Here is a 27,063-nt window from a genome sequence, read left to right as displayed (position 1 = left end):
TTAGCCTGCGCCTAATTCACCAGGACCAAACACAAGTTAAAATAAATGGCCTACTCCTTCACTGGTTGCTGGGGTGTAACCTACCACCTACATGCTCCAGGAGGAGCTGTTTCACCTTTTCTCTTGAAACTATTTCAGCTTAATTTGAAATTTCTCGCAGAGAAGTGCAGTAAGTGCCAGTGACACTCAAAATGTGAAAGCATTGCTATAAGGATAATTTGCTCATCAAGGTCATTATGACCTGCCTCAGACCTGCAGAGAAAGACCCAGACGAAGGAATGCGCATCTGTAAGCCCCTTGTCGTTTAATCAGGAATAATTTCTTGGACACTGAATATATGCAAACACTTAGATGCCACATAGATCACTTCCCCTAAACCCTGCCCCATAGAAATGTAAAACTGACCTTGATTGGAGATTGGAAATGATGAGAATGAAAAATTATATTTGGAGGTATTAAATTTTGTAGAATACAGACTGTAGGAGCAGTAAGAGATCAAAGAAACGAGAGATTAAGGTTGTCTGCAGCCATCAAGTAAGTTAGGAAATATTTGTGGAGTAAGGAAAAGGGAAATAACGTTTTTGAGCACCTCCGGTCACTGTGATGACTATTTTAAATTCCGTTAATACTCTCATAAGTATTATTTCTTAGCTCTACTTTGCAATGAGAAAGCAGACTCAGAAATGTTAAATGATCGTCTAAGGGCCCATAGCTCAAAAGCGGTAGAACCAGGTGACAAAATAAAAACTTCATCCAAATTAAATGTAAAGGAGTTTAATTGAGCTATGAACAATTTGTGAATCGGGCAGCCCCCAGAATCACAGCAGATTCAGACAGACTCCAGGGATGCCTCGTGGTCATAACAAATTTATAGACCAAAAAAAAAAAAAATAATAAAGAAGTGACGTACAGAAATCAGAAGTACAGAAACAACTGGATTGGTTACAGCTTGGTGTTTGCCTTATTTGAACATAGTTTGAACACTCACTCACCAGTGTATAAGTGGTTGAGGTATGGCTGCTGGGATTGGCCAAGACTCAGCTATTGTTTCAGGTGTCTACCTATTAAGTTAGGTTACGGTTAGTCCACAAGGACTCAAATATAGGAGTATGGAGTACTTCTCTAGCCATATTTAGTTTGCTTTAACACAGGCCTTAATGCCAAGTTTCCAAAGCCCACAGCATGCTCCATCCAACCCTTGACTCTACTTCATCCAAATCTATTTCTCCCTGTTTTGGAATCTGTCCAGGGCCTATACCAGTGAAAGGGTTAGGCTAATGATGATTAAACCCCAAATGCAGCTAAATTAATCAGCCCAGGAATGCCTGGGCTACCTTCTAGACAGAAGGGGCTTAGGTCTGTGTGTAAGAGGATGCTGGGTCAGTCTCCTGCTTTAGTGGACCATGAAGAGCTCCTATCAGTTATTTAGATTCAGCTGAAATCTGCCTTCCTGGGGACTCCACCCTGACCTTCATCTCTGTTCAGCCCAATAAGATTTCCCCTTCTTCACATCACTGCCCTTTGAGAATCTGAAGACTGGTATTGTGATGTTTTGAAGGCTTCTCTTCTCCAACCAACACTGTGGTTTAGGGAAACACATCTTGTGGAGCAAGTGAGCAGAGCCAGAGAGTGGAGCCAACAAGAACCAGGAGATAGCCAATGTCAAGGTCTAGGTGAGAAGGCAAAGACAATTTGACCTTGGGCAATAGAAAAAGAAGTGGGGATGAGGAATAGGTTCAAGATTTATGATAGTAATAGAAATGATACAACTTGGAACCGATTGGATTTGTGAGGTAGAAGGAATGGGAAATTCAAGGATGACAGCACAGTTTCTTGTTCAACTCTGTTGCACTTTTTTCTCCTTCACGCTAGAGTTCCCTATAAAGCACAAGTAGGACAGCCCTTGTCTGCAAGCAACAGAAACAACTACAAAATAAAAAGGATGTTATTGATATACTATGGAAAGAGCAGGGATGAGCTTCTGATATGTTAAGATAAAAGGACTCAAATGATACCATCAGAATCCCATGTCCCTTCATTCATGGCTCTGCATTCCTTTGTTTGACCTTTTCTGCTCAAGGCTTTGCCTGTGTGGTAGCCGAAGTTGGCCTCAAAAGCTTCAGGTATGCATCCTGTTTTCCTAGCAACACAAGGCCTCATTTCCAATAGTTGTGATAAAAAGTGAGTGAGTGTCACTGGCTGAGTTTGGCTTGGGCCAATGACATGTGCCGTAGGATGCATAGTCTGGATCACATGCAACAAACCTGAAGATGAAATTGGGACCAGCCCCACCCAAATCATATGGACTTGCCTTGGCAGGGAGGTGGATCCCTAAGGAAAATGAGGGTGGTTTCCCTGGAAAAAGAGGGGCATGGATGTTGAACAGTACTAATCACAGGTGTCCAGAGCACTTTCCCCCCCCACTGTTACTGAGGAATAATACAAAGAGATAACTTGCTTATATCCACAAGTTACAAAGCAGCAGGCAGTGCTTGAACTAATGGAAAAGAAAGTTTATTTTTCTATTTGTCATCATTGTTGTAATTACGTTTTGAACAGCAAGCAGCAATTTTTATTCACCAGCAAGAAAGCTTCAGGGGCTGTTAAAAGACTCTGTCTTTTGGATGGCTGTAGGAGCACAGCCATTTGGTCACTTTTTACTGGGCCATTTTCTAAGAGACTGCCTAGTCTTGAGATGCCTCTGATTGTGTAGGGGAAGGCACTCGGCACCAATAGGTACAGAACCCCTTCCTTAGCCCTTATTTCAGAACTCCCCAGTGGTACCATGGGCTCCAAAACTATTAGCAGCATTCGTTGTCACCTGGTGGATGTAGACCTAACACACAGGGGCGGAACATAGAAAATAAATGGCGATGTGAGGGATTTTGATAGCCTTGAGTTAAGCCAAATAAGATATATCTGTATCCTGTTGTCTCCTAGGAAAGCCTGAATTGTCTATTTCCATTCCCTTGTAAGAAAGTTTCATAGAGAATTTGCCAGGTGATGGGGGAACAAAACAGTCACCTGGACACCTGAGCACACATCTAGCTTGCCTTTTCTGTCTGGCCAATGCATTGTCCTCACCAACTCCACCTTTACTGGTTTTTTTTTTTTTTTTTTTTTTTCAATTGCAGTTTCTCTCTTATTCTACTTATCCAGTCAGTACTTTCTGAGTGGCTGGCTATGTGCCAGTTACTGAACCCCCTTTATGTATAATTCTACAGGGTAAGAGCAAGGTCTTGACACTGGTTCAGGAATCAGTCATTGGGAAGTGCCATCAACTATATTTTTATTGGTTTCACATTTGAGGGAGCCTCCCTAAGACAGCAAGTGCAACAGTGGTAGCAGTGGAAAGGGAAAGCCTGACAGAGTATTGCCAGCTGAGAAACAGAAAAGTTGCAACAACCATGTTATTTTTGCTCCACTGAGCATGTTTCACCACTCAGACCATAGTGATGAGAGCCACATTTCTCATGGGAGGAGGAGGAGGAAGAACCAATAGCTGGCTCCCAAGCTCTGACCCCTTGAGTTGATACACATCCTTATTTACTCCGGGCTATTCATGCTTCAGATTCAAACAATTCCTTCTCAAAAGCTTTTCCAAATGTGGCCTGTGGCCCATGGGTGAAAAGAGAAGTCCGGATCTAGAAAAATCATGTCCATTATTGGGTTTCATGGGTGGCATTCCACAGACTAAGGGTGTCTTACTAGTAACTTCTCAGGGGTGCTATCAAAAGTTCCTAAGACTGGGCACAGTGGCTCATGCCTGTAATCCTAGCACTTTGGGAGGCCGAGGCGGGTGGATTGCCCGAGCTCAGGAGTTTGACACCAGCCTGGGCGACACGGTGAAACCCCATCTCTACTAAAGCACAAAAAATTAGCCAGGCGTGGCCTGTAGTCCCAGCTGCTCAGGTGGCAGGAGAATCACTTGAACCCAGGAGGTAGAAGTTGCAGTGAGCCGAGATCGCACCACTACACTCCAGCCATGGTTGACAGAGCAAGACTCTTTCTCAAAAAAAAAAAAAAAAAAAAGTTCCTAAATTTAGCCTGTGTTAGTGTTTGCCGAACATTCTAATATGGTGCTCAACTGAGAAACCTGCCACACAGTCTTTGGCAACCCTGGCCAGTTCTCTCTGTATGTGCTGATAGGTTTTAGGAGGGATGTTTTTTGGGCATCCTAAAATGTCTCAAGCTGGTTGTGGTTTTTAATTACTGCCACACTTGTATTAATTGGAAGTTTGTAGAATTCCTGTTATGCTTAAATTGGGTGGAAATTTTGTTATTACATAATGGTTGCATTGTTGCCATTTTAATTACTGCTTAGCCTCTTTTGAGTTCTTTGTTAATTGGCAGGCTATTTTTCCTCTGGAAAGCAGGACTGGGTGGAGAAGCTGTATGAAGTTGTGGTTGAGTACAGACTCTGGTCTACTGTGCTCTGCCTAAATCAAATCCTGGCTCTGTAATTTGCTAGTATGTAACCTTTGGAAAGTTAATTAACCCATGTGATGCTATGAAATAGAAGCAGGTGTAGTACCCCATAGACTTGAGGATGAAATAAAATCATTCATTTAAATGCTTAGTATGGTGCTTGGCACATAATTGATAGTGAAAAAGTGGTTGGTGGCAGGTGGCTATTTTTATGTTTGATTGCTATTTTAAAAAAGATTAAGAACCATTGATCTAAAAGTTGACCTTAGATTGTCTCCTTTCCTTTCCCTTCATCTATTAGTTTCAGTTGGTTATATTACATTGCCAACAAGACCAATGCCACAGGGTCCCTCAAATGACATTTCCCATCCTTAGCCATTTATCCCGTAGGGGATACATTTCCATCACCAGAAAAGGCTTTTATCTATTTATTTATTTTTGCTTTTTAAACACAGTGGGAAGAGAAGGAAGGAGGAAAATAACAGTGATGATGATGAAAGTTAATCCTTATAAAATGTTCAATAGGCCATAGAATTTACATTCAGTGCTGTGTTGAATATTGTATATCTGTGATTCCATTTAATTATTACAACAATCCTAAGAGGTGGAGAGTGTTAGTATCCTTTTTCAGATGGCAAGACTGAGGTCTGGGGTGATAACTGATGCGCATGTTAGCCAACAAATAGTAAAGTTGGACTTTGAACCTAAGCAGTAGATTACTACAAGTCTGTCACCACTGACAGAAACAATGCAAAAGAACAAGCTCTTTTGACTCTAGTGATGGACTCATTTTGTCACACAGAGGGGATGAGATGATATTCGACGGTGTAGAACCAGCCTGTTCACTGTTTTAAGATGTTGACACATTGCCCCATTCAGTGTGTCTACACATTGGTACATCAGGGGAGCATCCAGGTGGGAGGAGATTAGATATCCCAGGCTACTTGGAGTAGACCTCAGGGGATCATAGGGTTTGGATGTGCATTTAGGTAAAGATGGTGCAGTTTAGAGAGGAGCATCAGTTTTAAACAAATTTACTTATGAACCTATTTTTTCAGCATTTTTATTTTGTCCAGATTTTGATCCAAAGTGTGGTATGGCTGAACTCTAACGCAGCTGTGTGTGAAAGGGAAAAGTTCCATTGTTTTGTCAAATTTTTGCTTTACTTATGTCTTTAATTTCTACATTTGAAAAACAAGCCTCTCTGCTTTCTCAGTACGGCTTGGATAATGGCAATAAAGGTACTCATAGAAAAATTCTGGGAATCCAAATGACTCTGTGTATTCTCTGTTAATTCTGTAGGGACATGTAAACTGAATTGGCTCAGCGGTGAACAGAATTTACTGCAAAATCACATCGTGGTGCAGAGGAAGCATATGAAGGCTTTCCTCGCCCTCCTTTGATTTATTAAATTGTACTTTCATTGCAGCTTCTGGGTAAGGACTCAGAATTGCAGTGCCCTGTGATTTGTATCAAAGAGCTACTCTCCACCCCTGGTGTTTATCATCAGGATCAAACCCTGTGGTTCAGAGAGAATATGAAGTGTTGCTTCTACACTAGATGCCAGCTGGTTGCATGGATTCGTGGTAAATACTCCAGGCTAGAATCAGAAGGCTGTTCCCAGTTTCATTTTCTTTCTGACTCAGAGCAAGTTCTTCCTTCTGTGATTCACCTGTCCAGCTGCCCACAACATCTCACCTTTATCATCATCATCTTCATCATCATCATCGTCATCGTCATTGTCGTCATCATCACAATGACTTATTGATCATGTGGTTAGTGGTTAAGTGCTTGGTGTCTGGAGACAGACCGTGGGAGTTCCTGTCTGGACTCTGCCCATTTCCAGCTGTCTGACCTTGGCCATGTGACCTAACTTCTCTAATGCCTCAGTTTTCTCATCTCTGTGACAGGAATAATTAGGCTGGTATGAGAACCGAATAAGACAGTGCACACAGAATGCTTGGCATGGTGTCTGGCACATAGCAGGGCTTTTGTCATCATCATCATTACTAATTTCTATCTGTCGTAATTATTCTTTAATGACTCTTAGATGGTTCCTGATAAGATAAAGTAAACACATGTAATTTCTCTTTTCCAGAAGCATATACTTGAAAATAGATACTTGTAGGCATGGATCTTTAACAAATCTTCGTATACAACGGTCGGTAGAAACTAGACTATACCTACATCAAAGTATGTAAACCCAAAGGAGACAATGTTCCCAGGTTTTAGAGTACTCTAGCTAAGCAGAACAGATAGAGGTTAGCTGAAGCTGGGTTGTCGAAGGTGCATTAAATGTTTCAGTCTTCTGAGGAGCCATAAATCAGGGCATTGTTCAGTGCCCGTTGTCCGCTTGGGTTGCTCCTGGAGAGTTGGGTTCTATTCTATTAAGATAGATACTCTAAAGAGGCTTACCTGAAAGCATATAAATTTGAGATTGCTAATCATAAGACAAAGCTATGGTCAAAGTGACCTTTCAGGACATTGCTCTTGCCTCTGAACCTCAGTCTGATGCTAGTGGGCAGCTATGAGATCTGTAGAAGAAGGATAACCCAGAGCAGACCGACCATTTCTAAAGGGTGAATTAGATGCTGTTGGCTTCTGTCAGTATAGAAGGTATTTATGAGCCATAATACCAACCAGTAGAGGGGCTTGGTAGTGATATACATTTGCCACTGCCTAGAAAGGTAAAAGGGAATTATTGGAACATCCTTTAGAGGCAAGATAGAATAGTACATCACTGACCAGCTCTGTGTCCTTACACAAACTGTGTAACCACTCTGGGTCTCAGGTTCCATATCTCTAAAATGTGAATAATTCTAGACCTCATCCATATGGTGGTTGCAAGGATTAGACGTTGCCATGTGTGGCACTTGGTAAGTGCTAGGTAAACAAAACCATTCCTGCTTAGTGCTGTGACTGAGCCAGCATCTGGTTGCTTCCCGACCCTGGGCCTTCTTTGTTGGGCCCTGTAGTCACAAAGTCCTGGTAAGCAGGATTTGTTGGCTTCATTTCAAAACTCATTCTCCTTGGCTCATTAACCCAAACCAGACAGAGATTAACGGCCTGGCCTCAGAGGAGCAGGTGGGTACATGTTTCTGGTGCCTTTGGCTCATTGATTATACTTCTCCAATTCAGGGATTGCTTGGGTGTTCCAGGAAGGGATCTCCTGAGACCCAGGAAACATTGAAAGACAGTAATTTGGCACAAATTCATCCTAATTAAGGAGGGCTGGAAGTCCTGCATTTTACTATTCCTTCTGGATTTTGCCAGCTATAAATAGAAGCAAGTTTCCCTTGGATAGAATGTTTGAATTTACTGGGAGAAATGCAGGGATCAAGGATGGCTGAAAAAAAATACTTGCCAAAGTGTGGTCTTCTCTACTGTACTTCCCTTGCCCAACTTTCCAAGGTTAGTGAATGCCAGTCACCATGGATCTCTGGTCCTAGCTATTACACTGTGACCCATTTCACTCACAGGTCACAAAGCTATGCAGGATCGGATCGCTGCCCCTCTGCCCTATCCTCATCTCCTACCCCTCTCTGCATTGCACTGATTGCCAACCACACTGGCCTTCTTCCTTCAAATGCAATGACTTTTCACCTTCTAAGGACTGGTACTTTTTGTTGGCACTGGCCCCACATCTTCCCAAGGAGGTGCCCCTCATCGGTCAGGCCTGGCGCAAAGGTCACCTCTTCCGAGAAGCATTTCCTCACCTAAAGTCCACAATACACCCCCGCTTTTTTTTATTTTAACTTTCTCCAATGTACTTATCAATATTTGAAGTAATCATATTTGTGCATCTGCTTATTTCTGTTTTCTTCACTAATTGGAAAGTTTTATGAGAGCAGAGATTACAGATGTCTAGTTCATCTGTATCCCCAGTACCTGGAACATTGCCTGACCATTATAAGCACACAGTAAATATTTGTTAAATGCATGGATAAGTAAACGAATCACGAGCAACATGGGAAATTACTATTTAGGAGGTCTTCAAACTTTTCAAAGCTGCTATGCCCTTGTTCAACAGCCACATGAGTAAAATGGATAAAAGCCAAGGGAGGGGTCATTTGCTTTCAGCCTCTCTCCAACCCCTTTGGCAGTCCTTGTTTGTGCAGGTGCTGTGGGGCTCGATTTGGAAACCATGGTCTAGCTCAAGTTCATTTATATAGATGATAAAGATGCTGCTGAGGGAGAATGGGCCACTGTGTTTCCTCTTTTAAGTAGAAATTACACAACCTCTATGTCAGCCTCCACCTAGACTTGGTGGTGACTTTTGCCCTCCCCTTAGATTCCTTGAATGTTAAGCATTTCTTTTCTCAGTAGTAGAGTCCAGAGCGCTTGCATTGTGTTGTGCTGTTTCATTGTATTTCTTTGGCACAATCTCATTTGATGTTCACAGCATCTCTGGCTGAGTCAGTCAGGAAAACCTATCATCGCCCACATTTTATAGATGAAGAAATTAAAGTTCAGCAAGATGAAGTTACCGATGGGGAAGCCCAGGCCAGGATCAAAATCCTTTGACTCCTTATCTCTCGAACTTTTAGGTATATGCATTGATGCCTTTTTATTCATTAGACAATCCTCTTTAAGTACAGAAACCTCTTCCCTTTTTCCTAATCTTTCTGACCTTTAATAAGTGGCCTGGTAGCTTTAGTTTTCCTTAGAAAACTAATAATAAAATAGGGTGATTTGTTATATTTAGAGCTTGATAATTCAAAGACCTTCTTGAGTGACTCCCTCATTTTACAGATGAGGCAATAGATGCCCAGAGAGGCTAAGAGACCCAATGACACAAAGCAGCTAAAGGGCCAAGTGGGACCTCTTGACCAGCCATTCTCCGTCATATTTCTTAAGTAAAAAATCCCTTTCTGGATTTAATGGTTCTTTTCAGAGGTGGTTGCCTTGGTTTCTTTAGGGGTTAAATAAGTGGTTCTCAACAGAGAGTGGCCATTAGAATCACTGGAGGGAGATATATATAATTATAGATATAATTTTATATATAATAATTATATATAATATATATAATATAATATATAATTATATATATTATGATCAGGTTCACCTTATACCTTTCTATACCTACAGAACCTTAATAACCAAAGAAGGGCTTGGGTTCTATGATTTTTTTTCTTTACTTAATTAATTTATTTATTTTAGATAGAGTCTTGCTCTGTTGCCCAGGCTGGAGTGCAGTGGCATGATCTCGGTTCACTACAAGCTCCACTTCCTGGTTCATGCCGTTCTCCTGCCTCAGCCTCGCGAGTTGCTGGGACTACAGGCGCCTGCCACCACGACTGGCTAATGTTTTGTGTTTTTTAGTAGAGACGGAGTTTAACCATGTTAGCCAAGACAGTCTTGATCTCCTGATCTCATGATCCACCCCCCTTGGCCTCCCAAAGTGCTGGGATTACAGGTGTGAGCCACTGCTCCCAGCCAATTTTTTTCTTTTCTAAAGTAGAGGTTTCATCTTATTTAATTATGACAGCATATCAGGGACGGGCAAACTGTGATCCACAGACCAAATCCAGCCCACCACCTTCTTTTGTAGAGCCCATAAGCCAAGCATCATGTTTACAAACAAACATCTACAATCGACTTTATAAGGAATACTAACTTTGAGCACCAATTAAGCTAAATATCAACCTCTCTTAAAAAAAAATTCTTCTGATTAGTAGGCTTACATTTCAGAAAATCATACTCAAATATTATTAGATTCTCAATTTTGTCAAAAAATTTATGAAAATGTGCTTTCTATCTTGTTGTAGAAGTAGCTACATAATGTCATTGATTTTGCCTCTTGGCTCACAAAGCGTAAAATGTTAACATCTGACCCTTTGCAAGAAAAACTTGCTGACCCTTGCAGTATGTCCTTGTCTCTTTTATATTGGGCATTTTCTTTTTCTTTATTGGGGTACTTTCCCTTTTTATGATTTCTATTATTTAAGGGGTTTCTATGGAAAATATATATTCTCCTTATAACATTCAAATTTCTAGAAGTACGCAGAGTAAAAAGTAACAGTTCCCACTCCCCAGTATTAACAGTCAACGTTTCTGATGTAAAGGTCCTGACTTTGCCACTAACTAGCTGTGAGACATTAGTTAACCCCTCTAGGCTTCATATTCTCCATCTGTGAAACAGTGATAATAACAGCTCCTGCCCAACAGAATTGTCATGTTGATTATTTCAGATGGTTCATGTGAAATGCTTAGCACATTGCCTGGTACGCAGTTCATGCTTAACGATTTGTAACTAATTTTAATTTTTTTCTCTTTTCTCTTTATGTACGCATATACATTTACTTGCTTTCTTGAAAAGAGGGAATTTTTTTTTTACACAATAAAGTTGCACAGATGATTCTGATGCACACACACTTAAGAACAGCTAAAGTAAATACTGAGAAGGAGATAATTATTGAATGGGTTCATATTTGGGAGCCAGAAATTACTTTCTACTTCATGGTGCAAACTAGGGAAAATGAGGAAGATAATGGTTTTCTACAGTGAACCTATAGGGTGGTATAAAATGCACACAAGTGAATTTTCATTTTTATTTTCCAGGTCTACAACTCGAACAAAGACAGCCAGAATGAAGGGAGTAAGTATGATGCTTGGGTAACCTACAGCCAGGGTTGGGAGTGGGCTTTGAGAAGTTGCTACTCCAGGCGCGAACCACCAGGCGGTGCTGTGGGCATGTTGGGTTGGCCCCAGTTCCCGAGTGCAGTGGGACGTGTCTCCACCCCAACTTTCCACCGGTGACTCCAGAGGGATGGTAAGTAAGCCTGGCTGGCAAGGCTGTAGTGACGCCTTGCATTGAAATAATGTGTCACACTTTACAAAGCATTCTTGTGTACATTATCTCCTTTAATCGTAGGTCTTAAGACTATAGCTCATCACCACTTAAAAGTTACTTAATACAGTAGTACTCAACTCCCCGAGAGCCTTATCCTGTGGGAAAGCCAAAGTTGCTTTTGCCTCCATCATGGTCTCGCTCAGAGGACTGGATAGGCAATAACTATGTTAGGTGATTTCTTAGTAACTCTGTTTTCTTCGTGGTCTGTTGGGGGAGGAAAGAATGGAGATGAATTCTATGGTAACATTCTTCTCTGCTGGAAGTGTCCCTGGGCAGCCTCTGTAGACCATAGTGCATTTGCCCTGCTGCTGCCTGTAAGCACTCTAGTTAATCATGATTTCCAAGGGTACCTGTAACCTTGTAAAGGCAACGGGATTAAAATGAACCTGCTACTGGTACAATGTTCAGGCTGATTATCTCCTTGGCGTATGGGAGAAAAAACAAAATCCTTCCAGGTTGCTGCAAGAGTACAAAGGAAATCCTGTCACCTTGCTTTGTAAAATCCACTTGAGAAAAAATTTAAAGGTAGCCCCACTGTGAATTCCAGTTGTGTTAGGAAAATCAGTAGCACAGTGCCTCTCCACGTGGACCAAAGGATGAAGTGTTTTTTTTTTTTTTTTTTTTTTGTGAAAGTCATTATAGGACAGAGAATTTTTCCCCCTTTCTTTCTCTTCAAAATATAAGTTTTACGCGGGAGTTTTATATAAAATGTTAAGTAATTTGGAATGTCTGCTGTGGGTAGGTTGAGAGGCCTTTTTTGAGAGGAAAAAAAATGTTCCCCCTCACCTCCAAAAAAAAAAAAAAATGAACAAGGGAAAAATTTCAAGTAAATATGCAAGGAAACAAAGACGTAATTCCACCCTACCCCACTCCCAATTAGGTAAGATTGTTTTAGAGCGCCTGAAGTCAACTCTGGCTAACTGAGGCAAAAACAACAGTAACAATAATGAAGGAATATGTAAGGCTGTATGGTAGCTTGTAGTAAGGTCGGAGGAGCTGAAAAGCGAGGCTTGAGAACAGACGAGTTCTGGAGACCCAGGAACCCGATGAGAAAGGGTCTTCTGGATAATACGATAAAGCTCTAAACTGTTTGTAGTCCTTGCCTCACCTTTCTGAAGATTGAAATTCCCAGGCATCAAGTTGGTCTAACTTGGGTCCACCCAGGGGAAAACTGTACACTTTGATTGAAAGTTTTAAGACTGCTGCAAAAAATGGGAGTAGGGTAGTTTCCCAGAGGGAAATCAGGGAAGCCATCAGGACCAGAGGGGATGGATGCCAAGCAGGCTACACTAACAGATACTCACACCTGGCCCCTCCTGGGACACACTGTAATAAAGTACCCAAAAGTGGTGGGGGAGGAGAGGCATATGAATGGAGACCTTCACCCACACTGGCCAGAATTTTACTTGTAACTTGTGACCTTATGAACTTACATCTCTCTATTTGAGATAACTCCCAATAGATTTGAAAGACAACCATGGTTCTAGTAGTGGGCATCCCAACTGGTTCTGATATTTCTTAAGGCATTTTGAGAATATGCTTTGGAAACCTGAAAAAAGTGACCACCCTCTAACCCCCCAATGGCTTGTCCTAAAGAAATCATTAGAGTGCAAAGATAGTTTGTACTTATTTGTACAAATAAGTTTGTTGGGGCTTTGGTGAAAATAGCAAAGAATGAGAAACAATCTAAATACCAAATAGGGAGCTGGCTAAATCAATTAAGGAGTGATACACAGCCTTTACAAAGAACCAGAGAGGGCTGGGTATATTTGCAGAAATTGTGTTGATAGTATGTTAATGATTGATATTATAAAAAACTAGGCTATAGAACAACATACCTAATAACATGCATTACTTGACCTCCCTCGAGAAAAGAATAAGACAAACAATTTTATTTTTGAAAATACAAGCAGTTGTGACATTTTGCTTTTGGCATCTCGTTATTCACAGAGCAAAGAGAGTTGCTTGTCTTGGGTATCTATGATTCTTCCATCATTACCCTTTCATCTAGCACATAGGAGATAAAAAGATGGATTAAAAAAATTGGTCACTTTTGCCAGTGCAGTGGCTCACGCATGTGATCCCAGCACTTTGGGAGGCCGAGGCAGGTGGATCACAAGGTCAGGAGTTCGAGACCAGCCTGGCCAACATGGTGAAACCCCGTCTCTGCTAAAAATATAAAAATTAGCCGGGCATGGTGGCACACGCTTGTAATCCCAGCTACTCAGGAAGCTGAGGCAGGAGAATCGCTTGAACCTGAGAGGCAGAGGTTTCAGTGAGCCAAGATTATGCCACTGCACTACAGGGTGGGCAATAGAGTAAGACTCCATCTCAAAAAAAAAAAAAAAAAATATATATATATATATATATATATATGCCACTTTTTCAGGAGTCATTTAAATAGGAATTTTTTTTTTTTAGGGTATTGATTGATTTCCAAGCTGGCAAACCAGTGTAATGGTCTGGTTTAGCGCTTCCTCACCCTTTTTTGGACCCTTTCCCACATGGTGCAGGTTCTTAGCTTCCCATCCTTGCTGGGGTTGTTGTACTGTATCTCTTGATTGCAGTAATTTGCAATGTAATCCAAACCCATAGGGCTCAGCTACCACAGGTGGCGCTAATGCTCTGGGTCTTGATTGTTCTGCCACACTCCTTCTGTTTGTGTCACAATCTAAAGATATAAAGCCAATCTGATATGAATTTAAGAGTGAGGCATTGCTCTTCTTAACCAGATTCCAAATGTCTAGAGTCCAAATTCCAAATGTCCAGCATTTTCCTTTCTAGGAAATGTTTTGGTGGGAATTTCAATGCAAACATTTTATCACAGAGCCAGCATGTTTTGAAGGAGCAGATAGCAAAAGGGAATTTCTGAATTCGTTGCTTTCATCTTGAAGTTTCTCTCAGGGCATACGGTGCCTGTGGAGTATAAGACAGGGCTACAAGTAATGTCTGTCAGCTGCTGGTATTTTCCAAATGACCCAGTTGCCAGGGATAGGATGGCAGCTGATAAATATATGTACGCTTCTTTGCAGAGCCTTTTCTTCTCCTCTTTTCTATTCTCTGTTTGGATCTCAGGTTTAGAGAGTTGAATTCATCACACTCCCCTGTTCATGGCACAGTATCAGCACAGGTTTCTTGATTCATTCATTCTTTCCTTTTGTTTCGTTTTATTTATTCATTCCCTTTTAGTTCTTTTTTCTAAAATGTGTGTCTTTTATCTTCCTGTGTTCTTAATAAATGGTGTGAGTTAATAAATGTTCTGTGTCTTGTTTTATTTCTTATTTTGTGCCCTCATCATTGTGTTAGGAGCCTTTCGTATTCCTCTGTGTCCTTTTATGCTGTGGCTTCTGATTACTGCATAATTTGTGGTACACAGCACTTTGTATCTGTTTTTGTAGAGATGTACTCCATCTCCTCATGCCTCCAACTCCTCATCACCACTCACACCACCACAGTGTACATCTTTGTACATGTCTTCCTGTGTGAGAATTCCTCTGGGATACACCCACCCAAAGCATTGCTGGCCAAAGGCTATGCATAGACTTCATTTAAGCACTCTCCTGTATTGTTCTCCAGAGTGGTTGATCTGCATTCCCAGCAACCCAATGTGCAAATTTCTCCATTCCTGCCAACTCTCACCAGTATTCAGCTCTCTAATTTTTTGCCAGTCTGATAGGTATAAAATGATAGCTCATTATTGTTTTAATTTGCATTTCTCTGGTAATTAATGAATTTGAGCACCTATTTATATGCCTGTTAGTTTACTGGGTTTTCTCTTCTGTTAATTGCCTATTCATATCCTTTGCCCATTTTTCTATTTCAGTTACCATCTTTTCTTTATGATATGTAAAAAGTTCCTACTGATTCTAGATACTAATCCCTTGTTGGATTTAGCCAGTTTAAATATATTCTCATCTTATCATCTGTCTGTTAATTCGTGGTATCCTTCTTTGACTATAAAGTCTTTAAAGCCTTTTTATATATTCAAATCATCTCTTTTTTGCCTTCTGGTTTATGATTTTCAAGTTGTATTTTGGAGAAGGCCTTTATGACCCATGTCACAAAGATGTGTACCTATGTTTTCTTTTATTGGCTTTATGAGTGTGTCTTTCACATTTAAGTTTCGAATCCAGCTGATTTCCACCATGGTATGAGATGTTCCATGAAGATCCATTCTTATTTTTATCCACGGGAAGTGTTAGTTTTCCTGTTAATATCTACTAAGCTACCTGTTCTTCCCTTGATTGATTTGTAGTGCCGGTGTTCTTGCATTTTAGGTTTGCATATTTTAGTTCTGTCTCTGAGCCCTTTATTCAGGTTTTTTGTGTAGCTGTTTTTGTCCCAATACCTCTCTGTTTTTAATAATAACTTTGAGGCAACTCTTAATATCCACTTATTTAAGTCTCCTCTATTCAATCTCCTTTTTGAGGTTTGACTTGGGTATTTATGAGTCTTTATCCTTCAGTATAAATTCTAGAATAAGTTTAAGAAGTTTCTCCCAAAATAAAATTTTTCTTTGGGATTGCATTAAATCATACAGATTATTTGGAGGATGTTGACACCTTTGTAATATTAAGTCATGTCTTCCAAGGGCTTTGAATGTCTTTCCATTTATTCAGACCACCAGCGTTTTTTATTAGAATTTTCTTTTTCTGCCTAGAGATCATGTGTGCTCCTGGTCAAGTTAATCCCTAGATACTAAATTTAAAAACCAATATTTTATTTTTGCCAACCCTGCTACCTGTGGGGACCCTTCCTGGGTTTGCTTCTAGAATGTCAGGAATCTGTATCAGTGACACCAGATTCTCTAATGGGTCAAACTCTTACCTAATAGAGAAGGGAAGGAGAAAAGGGAAGTATAGGTAATAAAGAAGAAGAAAGTATGATTTTGTTCTTCTTAAGCTTTTTTTTTTTTTTTTTTTTTGAGGAAGTGATCACTGCCAGTGTCAGTCACCTAGTCATCTGATACCTGTCATTCATTCGCCCCTTTCATTATTACAGAGAACAAGACTGCCCTGGGCAAGAACCGTTTTTCCCATCTCACCCCCTGCAGCCCCGTTGTCTTTTTGTCTTTTTGCTGTTCCCTACCTTTGGGTACAAGATAGGGAATGTCTTTAGGGAGTTATAAGATTTACTCCCCAAAGACTATGAGAATTCGTTCATTTTTCTTTGTAATGAGTCCAGGTTGGAAGCAGGACGAGAGGCCTGTTCTCAGCCCAGGCTGCTATTGTCCTGCTGTCCCACCTGAGAGAAGGTTAGAAAGCTGAGAACTTGTCAGAGAGAACACACCAGTCCAGTGCAAGGGAGTAAGAGAAGAGCAGGCTCTCATAGTGTGAGTTGGTCTTTTCCAAGTTTGACGTTTTAAATTACAAGTGTCACTGCCTACTTAACTCTAAAAAGATTAGCTTGTTTACAGGAATGCTGCCCTCCCACTGCTTCTCCAACTGCTTGAAGGCTGAAGTCTGACAGATTGAGGCAGAGAGGGCTCAGTCTCCTAATCTAGACTTTACAGTGCCACTTTCCTCGATGTGGGTATTAACTCAGATTCCATAGGTTAATCGGGTTATGTTGAAAGGAATATGCTGAAGTTGCTGCAGGCGTGCCTTCTCTTGCACGTCAGGACCTGGCTCAGCGCTGGCCATCTGGCTTTTCAAAATGGCATTGTGTGGTTCACTCCACTTCTCACTCTTGTTCAACATTTTCCTGTTACTCCCACCTGGATCTTGTGCTGGATGAAACCGCGGGAGTCTAGGCTTCCTGTAGCTCTTCCTTCAGTGAATGCCTCTAGAAGTTCTTGGACTCCTGGCTTCACGTGATCCTCCCATCTCAGCATCTCAAAGTGCTGGGATCAGAGGCATGAGCCGCCATGCCCAGCCTTCTGGGCGTTCCTAAGGGCAGGTGGCAGTGAGATATGTGAGTACTGAGAGGTAAGGACACTCATAACTAGAACACGTCTGTCTCTACCTTTAAAGCTCATGTGATCTGCTGTGGAGGTTCAGACCACAGGGAAACAATAGACAGGTGGCCGAGTTACATCGTGTGGGTGTACGTTATATTCATACCATCTACAGAAGTGCCCAGGGTGCAGACTACATGCCCAGAGCTCATGGATTTGAGAGTGGGCTCAGAGTGGGATTCCATCTTGGTTAAAAACATGTAAAAAATGGAAATTTCCTCCTTTCTCTCCTCCCCAGAAGAAGAAAATATAACACTTCCTCTTTGCTTCCAAGTCTTAATCCTTTCTTTCCTTCCGGTTTGTTTTTAATCTAGTGTTTTTATAAGAATCGTTTGTATTTGAATAAAAATGCCGAAGAACTCACTGCAGTTTGCCAATTTGTCATTCACACTGGGAGGTGGGGAGAAGAGCAGTGATTAAAGAAGGAAATAGGAACTCATTGTAGAATATTACAGAAATACAGCAAAATATTTTGAAACATTCAGTCAGAACTCATTGATAATATTGTTCCCAGAGATATTTCCTTCTTACCTTTTTAAAATGATGTCTTGTATGTATTTTGTTAATGTTGGGATGAATTTTAGTTTAACTGGCGTTACATTGAATATGCTTGTTGTATTCTGCTTTAAAAAATTGCAGACGTTTTCTGATGTCATGAAATGTTTAGAAGTATTATCTGTCAGGATTGTTTAATATTCTGTCATAGGACTATATCTTAATATGTTGAACCATTTACCATTGTTAGACTAATGTTCTTTCCAGGTTTTTGGTATTATGAACAACATTGGCCTATGTTATTCATAATAGCTTCAAAAGTTGTTAAATTCACCAGCTATTGGTCTTGTACATTAGCCTTTGTACATATCTCAGATCATTCTCTTTGGGTAGATTCGGCCACATGGATTAGAGAGAGAGTTTGCATGGAGGATTAATGTGTGGCTGGTGTAGAATAGCATCCTGGGTGTAGAACATGGGACAGGTGCTGCGCCTCTCTAAGCTTCCATTTCCTCTTCTGTAAAATGGAGATAATAATACCCCTACTTCATAAATTGATTGTGAGGATGAAAGTTCAGCACATTAATATCTGCACATTAGTTGGTAAGTGCCTAATTACTCTTGATTATTACTCTTATCTTCTGGCCAGGCCAGTTACTCCCACTACAAAAGGAAAAGCCCACTGGAAAGTTAAAGCCAGCTGGATTGGTAGCACTGCTCTTAAAGGGAGGAAGACAACCTGCTACTGTTTCTCAGTCTTGGTGCTTTATGAGTGTTCATTTAATCCTCGTTCCTGTATATCCCAAAGTGGGGTATGCACAAAGTGGGGTACCACACTGGTGGTACTCTAGGTCATTTGAGAGAGTATATTTTAAATTACCATTTAGATTTCTATATTTATTTTAATGTTTATTGCGGGAAACATAAGTACTTTTAAATCCCCTAATTTTATTTTATTTTATTTCATTTTTTATTTTATTTATTTTTTTGAGACCCCTGTCACCCAGGCTGGAGTGCAGTGGTGTGATCTCGGCTCACTGCAACCCCCGCCTCCAGGGCTCAGGCAATTCTCCTGCCTCAGCCTCCCTAGTAGCTGGGATTACAGGTGCCCGCCACTGCTCCTGGCTGATTTTTTTTATTTTTAGTAGAGATGGGGTTTCACCATGTTGGCCAGGCTGGTCTTGAACTCCCGACCTCAGGTGATCCGCCTGGCTCATCCTCCCAAAATGTTGGGATTACAGGCATGAGCCACTGCACCCGGCCAATCCCCTGATTTTATAAATGTTATTGCTTAGCACAGGGGTCCACTTTCTTAGTAAAGGGCCGGATAGTAAATGTTTTTATTTTTATAGGACTATTCAACTCTGCTATGGTAGTGTGAAAGCAGTCATAGACAATATGGAAATGAGCAGATGTGGGTGTTTTCCAGTAAAACTTTGTTTACAAAACAGGCAATGGTGAATTTGGCCCAGGGACTGTAGTTTATTAACCCTTAGCTTAACACAAGGTTAAGTTTTTAAAATTAGTCTAAATAGGATGGCATGAAGTTTTGACAGGGAGCATGAAAGTGTCACACGATGGGCTGCCATTTGCACAAATGCTGTTCACGACAACTGAGTTTTTAAAGGAGCTCACAGGCTTAAAGAGGTCAAGGGAGCACAGCTGAGAAGTAGCGAAGCTCATACTCAAACCCTAGCCTGCGTGATCACCAGGGTCATTTTTTTCTGGTGACTCTTCATATGCTTGAAATCTTTCCGTTCTGCCGTCCTGTTCATATGTGGTCCACCCAGAGGGGCTGGAAGGAATTTCATCATCTGACTCCAACATCTAACCCCTCTAGTTCTTTGTGGCCGAGGGGCCATCCCATATTCCTTCCTAGTGCACCACCTCATTGGAGCCCTCGGTGATTCCTCAAACACCTGTGCACAGTGCTGGGTGCACAAGGGTCACACATTTCACTGACTGGCTTCCCCAGGGTCAGACCCTTAGCCTGGCCCACCACTCTCTCACAGGGATTTGGCAACACAACATAATGCTTTATATGTTGTTTCTGTACATCCACTCATCCTTCTTTGGGCCTTCATTCAGAGCAAACTCCCTGATGGTGTTATATTCAGGTTTGCCTTGTTTTATGAGGACAAGATTGAGGACCAGGAGAGGAGATGGGGAGGGACATCATTACCATTGCTCTGTTTCCCGTTGTTGTGCCTCTGATTGTACATTTCCTTCATCTCTGTGCTTTAGCTTCCCTTGATCTGTAAAACAGAAAAGGAGATTTAGGCTTGAAAACTGTAGGGAAAGCCTTGATGGGATCGCCTGGGCCACTATTTTTAAAAGGCTTCTAAAGCCTTCAGCCATTACCAAAAATCCACCGTCTCATGAAAGCAGCAGAGGGCAGAAAAGAGGATTTTTTTTTTCTTTTGCTTCTAGTCACCTTTGGCCTTTTGCTGTTAGAACACCCACAGTTGAGAGGCAGGAGGAGGCAGCCACCGGTAACCAGGATCCTTTTGGGATCAGAGCCATCCAGAGGCTGCCAGGTCTCTACTGGTCGGTGGCTTATAAATAGAACATTTCCCCTTTTAAACCTGAGAAGGCTGGAAGGCATTAATGGGCACAGTGGCCTGGCCTCCTGTGCACTGGCCCACGAGGCAGTCAGCTGAGTGCAGCATCCCCTCCAGCTTTCTCTCCAGGCCTGCCAGGTCTGAGCTGATAGAGGACAGACACTCTCCCTCCCTCCCTCGCCTGCATTCCTTCCAGCCCTCCTCCCCACATCCTTTTTCTTTCCTCTTTCTCCCCTCTCCTGTGCATGCAGTTTCCGTGGCCACCACTTTCATCTTCTGAGCCACAGTCAGGCGAGGTGGTATAATTCTAGCTCTCCCTAGGTGCTAACTTTCTACACCTCACTTTCCATTATGAGTTGCCTGTGCAACACAGTTGCTGTGGTGCATTGAGCTTGAATTATATTTAGTTGAGCTGTAATACCCCAGCTCTAGAATAGCCCTGGCTCGGAGGGCAGGGGGCTGGAGAGAGCAGAAGGGGCAGGAACAGCTTGTTTTTGCAGAAATTTTATTATTTGGGTTCCCAGCTATTTTGTTTGATGAGACCCTGGCCCCCAAAGCTAGGACTGGTGGTGGTACTCCTTGGACTTGCCTGGATAGTCAGAAGCCTTTCTGCTTGTCCTAAAAGACACTTAACAAATCCACCCTCTCTCTCAGCTAGCTTTAGACTGGCAGATGCAGCCAGTGTATGCCTTTGCCATGGCCTAATATTCCCCTTTCCCTCAGTGACGTGGGCTCTGTACTGACAGCAGGCTGCAGCCTGAGCAGGTGTGAGCCACCCGTTGGCATCCCAGTTTGGGCTTCAGCCAAGAGACAGTGAGCAGGCCCCTAGCTACATCTTTAACCCCTAAAGCCCAGTGCAAGGGGTTATTGAGACAGAAACTAAAAGATTTCCCCCACTGCCACCGAGTACAGGCTTCCAGTTATTGTGGTTAATGTTTATTGAGTACATACTGTGAAGTGGGCAAGATGTTCACTGCTTGATATACGTGATGTCGTTTGATCCTCCTAAGAATCCTATGAGCTAAATGCTATTATTGACCCCATTTACAGATGTGAAAACTGAGACTTCGTTCTGAGGGCAAACTTGGTCACTCCCTGCACTGATCAGAGTTGTCAGAGCCTGCAGCTCACATTCAGCATGTAAGACTGAGCAGAGGGTAGAGTAGTGCTTAGAAGTGTTAGCTCTGGAGTACTCCACACGTGGTTTGAAATCCCAGCCTCAGGAATTACTGAGTGTGTGATTTTGAGAAATTAATTTCTCCAGGCCTCAGTTTCTTTGTCTGAAGGTGGGAATAGTTTTAATAAGTAAGTCTTGGGTTTTTTTGGAAGAATAGATGAGATGAGGATGGACATCCTTTGCCCAGTGGTGCCTGGTATTATCAGCAATGATTAAATGTTGCCCTTTATTCTTCTTATTACCAATAATGTCATCATTATCCAAAGCCAGAACCCACTTATATAAAAGCATGGCTCTGTATGGTCTCTTTAAAGTTCCTCCAGGCATTGCCTTATTTGATTTTCGCAACACCTGCCTCTTATGTGAGGGGAATGGGTCAGAGAGATGAAGTATGCACAACTTACACAGGCAGTTTGTGGAGACACCAGGGCTCAAATCTTAGGCCTTTGATTCTGAATGCCCTCTCTTTCCCTGCCCTTCCCTGCCTCAGAGTTTGCTGTGACCAACAAATTGTTCTTAGAGCATTTCGAGGTAAGAGGACAGATAGGTAAAGGCAGGAAAGTGACCTTGATGGGCAGAGGCAGTTGGTTCTCTGTTTGAAACACTTCCACCCTCAGAAAGCTGGTGATGATCTCTTTCGGTTGAGAAATCAGTGCAAAACCACCGGGCCTCAAGGCAGAAGGGAATTGAGGCCACTGTGTAATTCATTCTCAGGATGTCCAGATCCCCATGTAGGAGACAAATGGTCCTGATTAAGCTGGTCGGTGTTACTGCAGTGTGCATTAAGCCTTGCTCTTTCGCTGCTATTCTGATTTGGAATTTTAAGGTGGACTAGGAGATTGCAGAAGCAGAAACCCACAAAAAAACACTCCTTCCATGCCAGGCAGAAGTATAGTCCTCAGCTTGTGCTGTGCAAGAACCCACGTGCTGTCACCTTGGAGGCCTGTCTTTTGCCAAGAATTGGAACAGTCTTTAGAGCCTCCCTTAACTATGGCTGAGAGCTTGTAGGTTTATTCCCATCCAGGCAAAGATTTTTGTTTCTGTTCCTGCTACCTATTTTACTTTACTGTATGTCTCTTTCAGCTTATTTTTCTGTGTGTTTGTTTTCAAGAAACAATGAAAAAAAAAAAAAGATGCCTTTGTATCTGGTAGGCTAGGGAGAAAATTCTGACTAGCAGTATTCTTGCTTTGAGGTCAGGGTTGAATGAAATCTCTGTCAAACCTGTTTGTCTCATGCTTCCAACTGCAGGGGCCCTGAACTCTAGAAGGTACCAGTATATGCAGCCACCTGTCACTATTCGAGGCTCCTGGAACGTGGGGACTCTTGGCCTGTCGGCTCCTGGTGTTTCAGCTGGTGAAAACATGGATTGTATTTATTCTTTCAGGAAATATTTATTGAGATTAGTCATGAACAGGGCAGATTGTCTCTGCTCTCATGGAGCATGTACAATGAAAAGAAATTGACAACAAAGAGTAAGCAAGTAGACAAAGGTATAATTTCTGGTAGGGATGAGTACTCTGCAAAAATAAGGACCGGTGGATAGAGGATAAGGGAGAGGGGAGTGATTTTAGATACCTAGAGCAGGAAAGGTCTCTCTAAAGAGGTGACATTTGGGAAGAAACCTGAACAAAGGGAGGGAGGGAAGCGTGTCAAGAGTGGGTAAATGGGTGTTGTTGATGGAGTGAACAACATGTGCAGAGACCCTGAGGTGACATGAGCTACTTGTGTCTAGGAATATCAGGAAGGACAGTGGTGCCCGGATGGAAGGAGGCCCCCGGGGTGAGTGGTCAGGTAGGATGGGGCTAGACCATGTGAGGTCAGGAGATAAGACTGCATTCTTAGTGTGAAGAGAAGTTACTGGAGAGTTGTGATCAGGTGCATGACATGAGCTGACGTATGTTTTTAAAAGATGACTTTGGCTACTGGTGGGGAATAAATTGTGCGAGGGTGGAGGGGAGAAATTGAAGCAGTTGGGAGTCTGCTGCAGGCAGTCCAGGCAGAGGATGATGGCAGCTTGGATCAAGGTATTAGCAATGGATATGAAGAGTAGTTAGATTCTGGATATGTTTTTAAGTTATTAGTGACAGGATTGGCTAATGGATTGGATGTGGTGTGTGAATTGGATATAGGGTGTGAGAGAAAGCAAAGATCAAGGATAACCTTACTGGAACAGAATATCTTACAGGTAGAATATGGTCCTCTCCCATCTCATTCTTTCAGCCAGGTTGAACATAGTGCCTGTTCTGGGACACATTAGGACTTGAGCTCCCCAATTTATTATTTCTGTCACCTTCATGATTTTTTTTTTGAGATGGAGTCTCACTCTGTCACCCAGGCTAGAATGCAGTCGTACAATCTCGGCTCACTGCAACCTTTACCTTCCTGATTCAAGCAATTCTCCTGCCTCAGCCTCCCAAGCAGTTGGGATTACAGGCACCTGCACCACGCCCAGCTTTTTTTTTTTTTTTTTTTTTTTTAAGAGACAGGGTTTCACCATGTTGGCCAGGTGAAACCCTGTCTCTTTTTTTTTTTTTTTTTTTTTACCTCAGTTTATTTTAAAAAGAAATATATTATGCTATGTGTGATAAATCAGTAGATTTCTAATATTCATTAAAATAAATGTATAACTGAGAAATGTTTGTGAACCTCTTGGAATCATCCCATATACCAAAGTGGCACAATCCAGCATTCCATATCAAGATGCATAGCACTGGCAAATAGTTGTTGTCCAACAGGGAATGTGGTATAGATACTGGCAATTGACTAAATTAAGTCATTTTTGTTTGTTTTTGGTGGTAATCATTTTAGTTGCTTAGTATATACTACAGTGTTTTTCCAAGTGGGGTTCTCACATGTACTGATGGACAATTGCCGGGAGAGGGCCCAGAATCTGCATTTCTACAAGTGCACTCTTGTTCACTGGAGTTGAGAGCTGCTACTGGAATAGAAATGGCAGGATCCACAAAACTTGATCCCCAGCCCCAAGTTCCTTTCTGACTATCTCTAGCAGAAAGCAAAGAGTAGAAGAGGATGAGCCCAAGAGTCAGACTGAGTTAAATAAAATCTTGGTTCCACTACTCACTAAGGCTATAATCTTACAGAAATTCCTTAACCTGCCAAAGCATAGGTTTCCTATCTACAAAATAGGGATGATGATGATGGTGATGATAAGCAAATGATGCACCTGTAGCTCAGAGCAATGTAGTCTGTGCTCAGAAAGTGTTAGCCACGGTTATCGTTGCTGTTGTTACCACTTAACATGAGTCTGGCTTTCCTCATCATAAAAACTTAGCAGAGATATTGGGAAAATCAAATAAACTATAGTTTATTAATTTATTTTATAAACTGTAATGTATTATCCCTCATTACACTCATTAGTGTGAAAACATAGTAGTTATGAGTAAGAAGAGTAGCAAGACTTACCCCATGGGATTATCATAAAGATAACATGAACTTGAATATGAGAAGTATTTCATCAACTGGAAGGTTTTTCATTCAAATATGAGGATATAGTAACATTCTAATATTTGGTAATACTAGGTAATATTGGTAATGATCATTTATTGAATACCAAGTAAATCCCAGTTGCTATACATTTCGTTTGACCCTCATAGCATCCTGTTGGGTTACCCCCATTATACAAGTGAGGAAGGTGAGCCTCAAAAAGGTGAAGCTAAGGTCATATCCAGCCAGAGGTGGCTGAGGCAGGGTTCTCATCCAAGTCTGTCTGGCTTTATAGCTCATTCAGTTTCCACTACATACACTTCTGTCTGTGTGACTTTAGTTAATATTAAAGTTAGTTCATGCTCCCTGAACATACCAGCCAGGGAGCAGAGAATAGTCTGGTGTAGGGCACAGGAGGCAGTGGAGTGGGATGGTGCATGGGGGTCCTTGGAGTGCTGATCTGGGATTAAAAATTGGCTGTGGGTAACCCCCACAATAGAGAATGCACACCTGGATAATTAAGAATCAGTTGGCCACCTTTCCTAGGCCCCACTGAAGCTTCTGAGAGCTGCCACCATGAGGACAGTTCTCCAGGGGCCACAGCCCAGGGAGCCCTGGCAACCCTGGGGCTTCACATGATTAGGGGAAACACGCAAGCCCTTCTGGTCTTCCTCTGTGTGTGTGAAAATTGAAAATTATTCTTCAGGTGGAATTTACGTTCATTTCAATGTGGGTGGTTTTCTCAATGGCTTTTAAGGGTGCTGAAATTGATTAAATTCAGAATGAGGGAGACCAACCAGACTCTATAAAGAGCAAATCACATTGGAAAATTGAGTAAATTTCTGTGGTGAGAACATGCCCCTGAAGTGGTCTGCTCATAGCACCTCGACAATTTCCTGTATCCATCCATCCATCCGTGTTAGAAATCCTTTACTTCTCAGTTTCTTTGTATTTGTTTTTGTTTTTTGAGAGGCGGGTTGCTCTTAATCTCTGTTAAGGCACTCTGTTGCTCAGGCTGCAGTGCAGTGGCACGATCATAGCTCATTGTAACCTCGACCTCGTGGGCTCAAGCCATCATCCTGCCTCAGCTTCTTGAGTAGCTAGGGCCACAGGTTTATGCCACCATGCCCAGCAAATTTTTTTTTAACCTTTTTGTGGAGATGAGGTCTCACCATGTTGCCCAGGCTGGTGTCAAACCCCTGGCCTCAGACGATCTTCTCGCCTCATCCTCCCGAAGTGCTGAGATTACAGTCGAGAGCCAGGGTGCTCAACCTCAATCCTCTTGTTTTTATGCATAACCTACAGTGCTTCCAGCAAATTTCCATTTCTCCAACAAAAAAGGTTTGGTTCTGTGTTTTTCTTTTTAATCAAAGGAAAATTGAATCAGTTTCCTGGGGAAAAAATTCAGACTAGGAAAAACCTGTTGAATACCAGCTTTAGGGACAGTAACTCTTTCTAGTTCATGCTGAGGCTAATTCAGTAGATTAGCTCCTCTCCTTTGGATGAGGATTTCTCTCCCCAGGGTTTGGTTAGAATTCCAGGGATGCAGGTGTGGGGTAGTTTGGGGACATGTCCTAGTGTGCTGTTTTTATAGACTATATATATGTGTCCATCAGTCGACTTATAGTATGGAAAGTTTTCTTCTATTCAGATTGGGTGATTTGGCCACTTCTTGCCAAATTTCTTGGCTTTCTGAATACTGAAGGTTGGAGTTGAGCAACAGCAGGTCAGTGATTTTCAGAAGAGGGGCTCTTGAGCCTGAGGAGTCAGATCTCATGGGTAGCATGAAGCTCTAGCAGAGAATACTTGTGTTTTCCAGGGGCTCTCTTGACCCTCAGGCCTCAGGCCCCTCTTGACCCTCATTTAGATGGCCAAGTTAGTGTAATATGGAGAAGCCCTCCTCTCGGCCCCAGCTTCACACCACATGCAGCTCAATGTTTTTGGTGATAATCATTTTAATTGCTTAGTATATACTACAGTGTTTTTCCAGGTGGGGTTCTCACATGTACTGATGGACAATTGCCAGGAGAGGGCCCAGAATCTGCATTTCTACAAGTGCACTCTTGTTCACTGGAGTTGAGAGCTGCTACTGGAATAGAAATGGCAAGATCCACAAAACTTGATCCCCAGCCCCAAGTTCCTTTCTGA

At 42.0% G+C, this 27,063-nt stretch overlaps 1 protein-coding gene across 15 annotated transcripts in view; it reads left to right on the top strand.

The window, feature by feature from the left end:
* LOC105466962 (Rho GTPase activating protein 26) overlaps nt 1-27,063 on the top strand; it is a 907,509-nt gene that overhangs the window by 679,653 nt on the left and 200,793 nt on the right. For all 15 annotated transcript variants that reach the window (XR_011624168.1, XR_011624169.1, XR_011624171.1 and 12 more), the window contains one exon: nt 10,990-11,026. Coding sequence is in view for 5 of the 15 variants with exons in the window: in XM_011716194.3 (XP_011714496.1) it covers nt 10,990-11,026 (37 nt within the window). In the remaining 10 variants the exon portion in view is untranslated. The remainder of the gene's footprint in view (nt 1-10,989; nt 11,027-27,063) is intronic.

This window comes from Macaca nemestrina, chromosome 6 (genome assembly GCF_043159975.1).
Source record: "Macaca nemestrina isolate mMacNem1 chromosome 6, mMacNem.hap1, whole genome shotgun sequence".
In the NCBI taxonomy this organism is placed as follows: Eukaryota; Metazoa; Chordata; class Mammalia; order Primates; family Cercopithecidae; genus Macaca; species Macaca nemestrina.
This window is presented reverse-complemented; position numbering and strand designations above follow the sequence as displayed.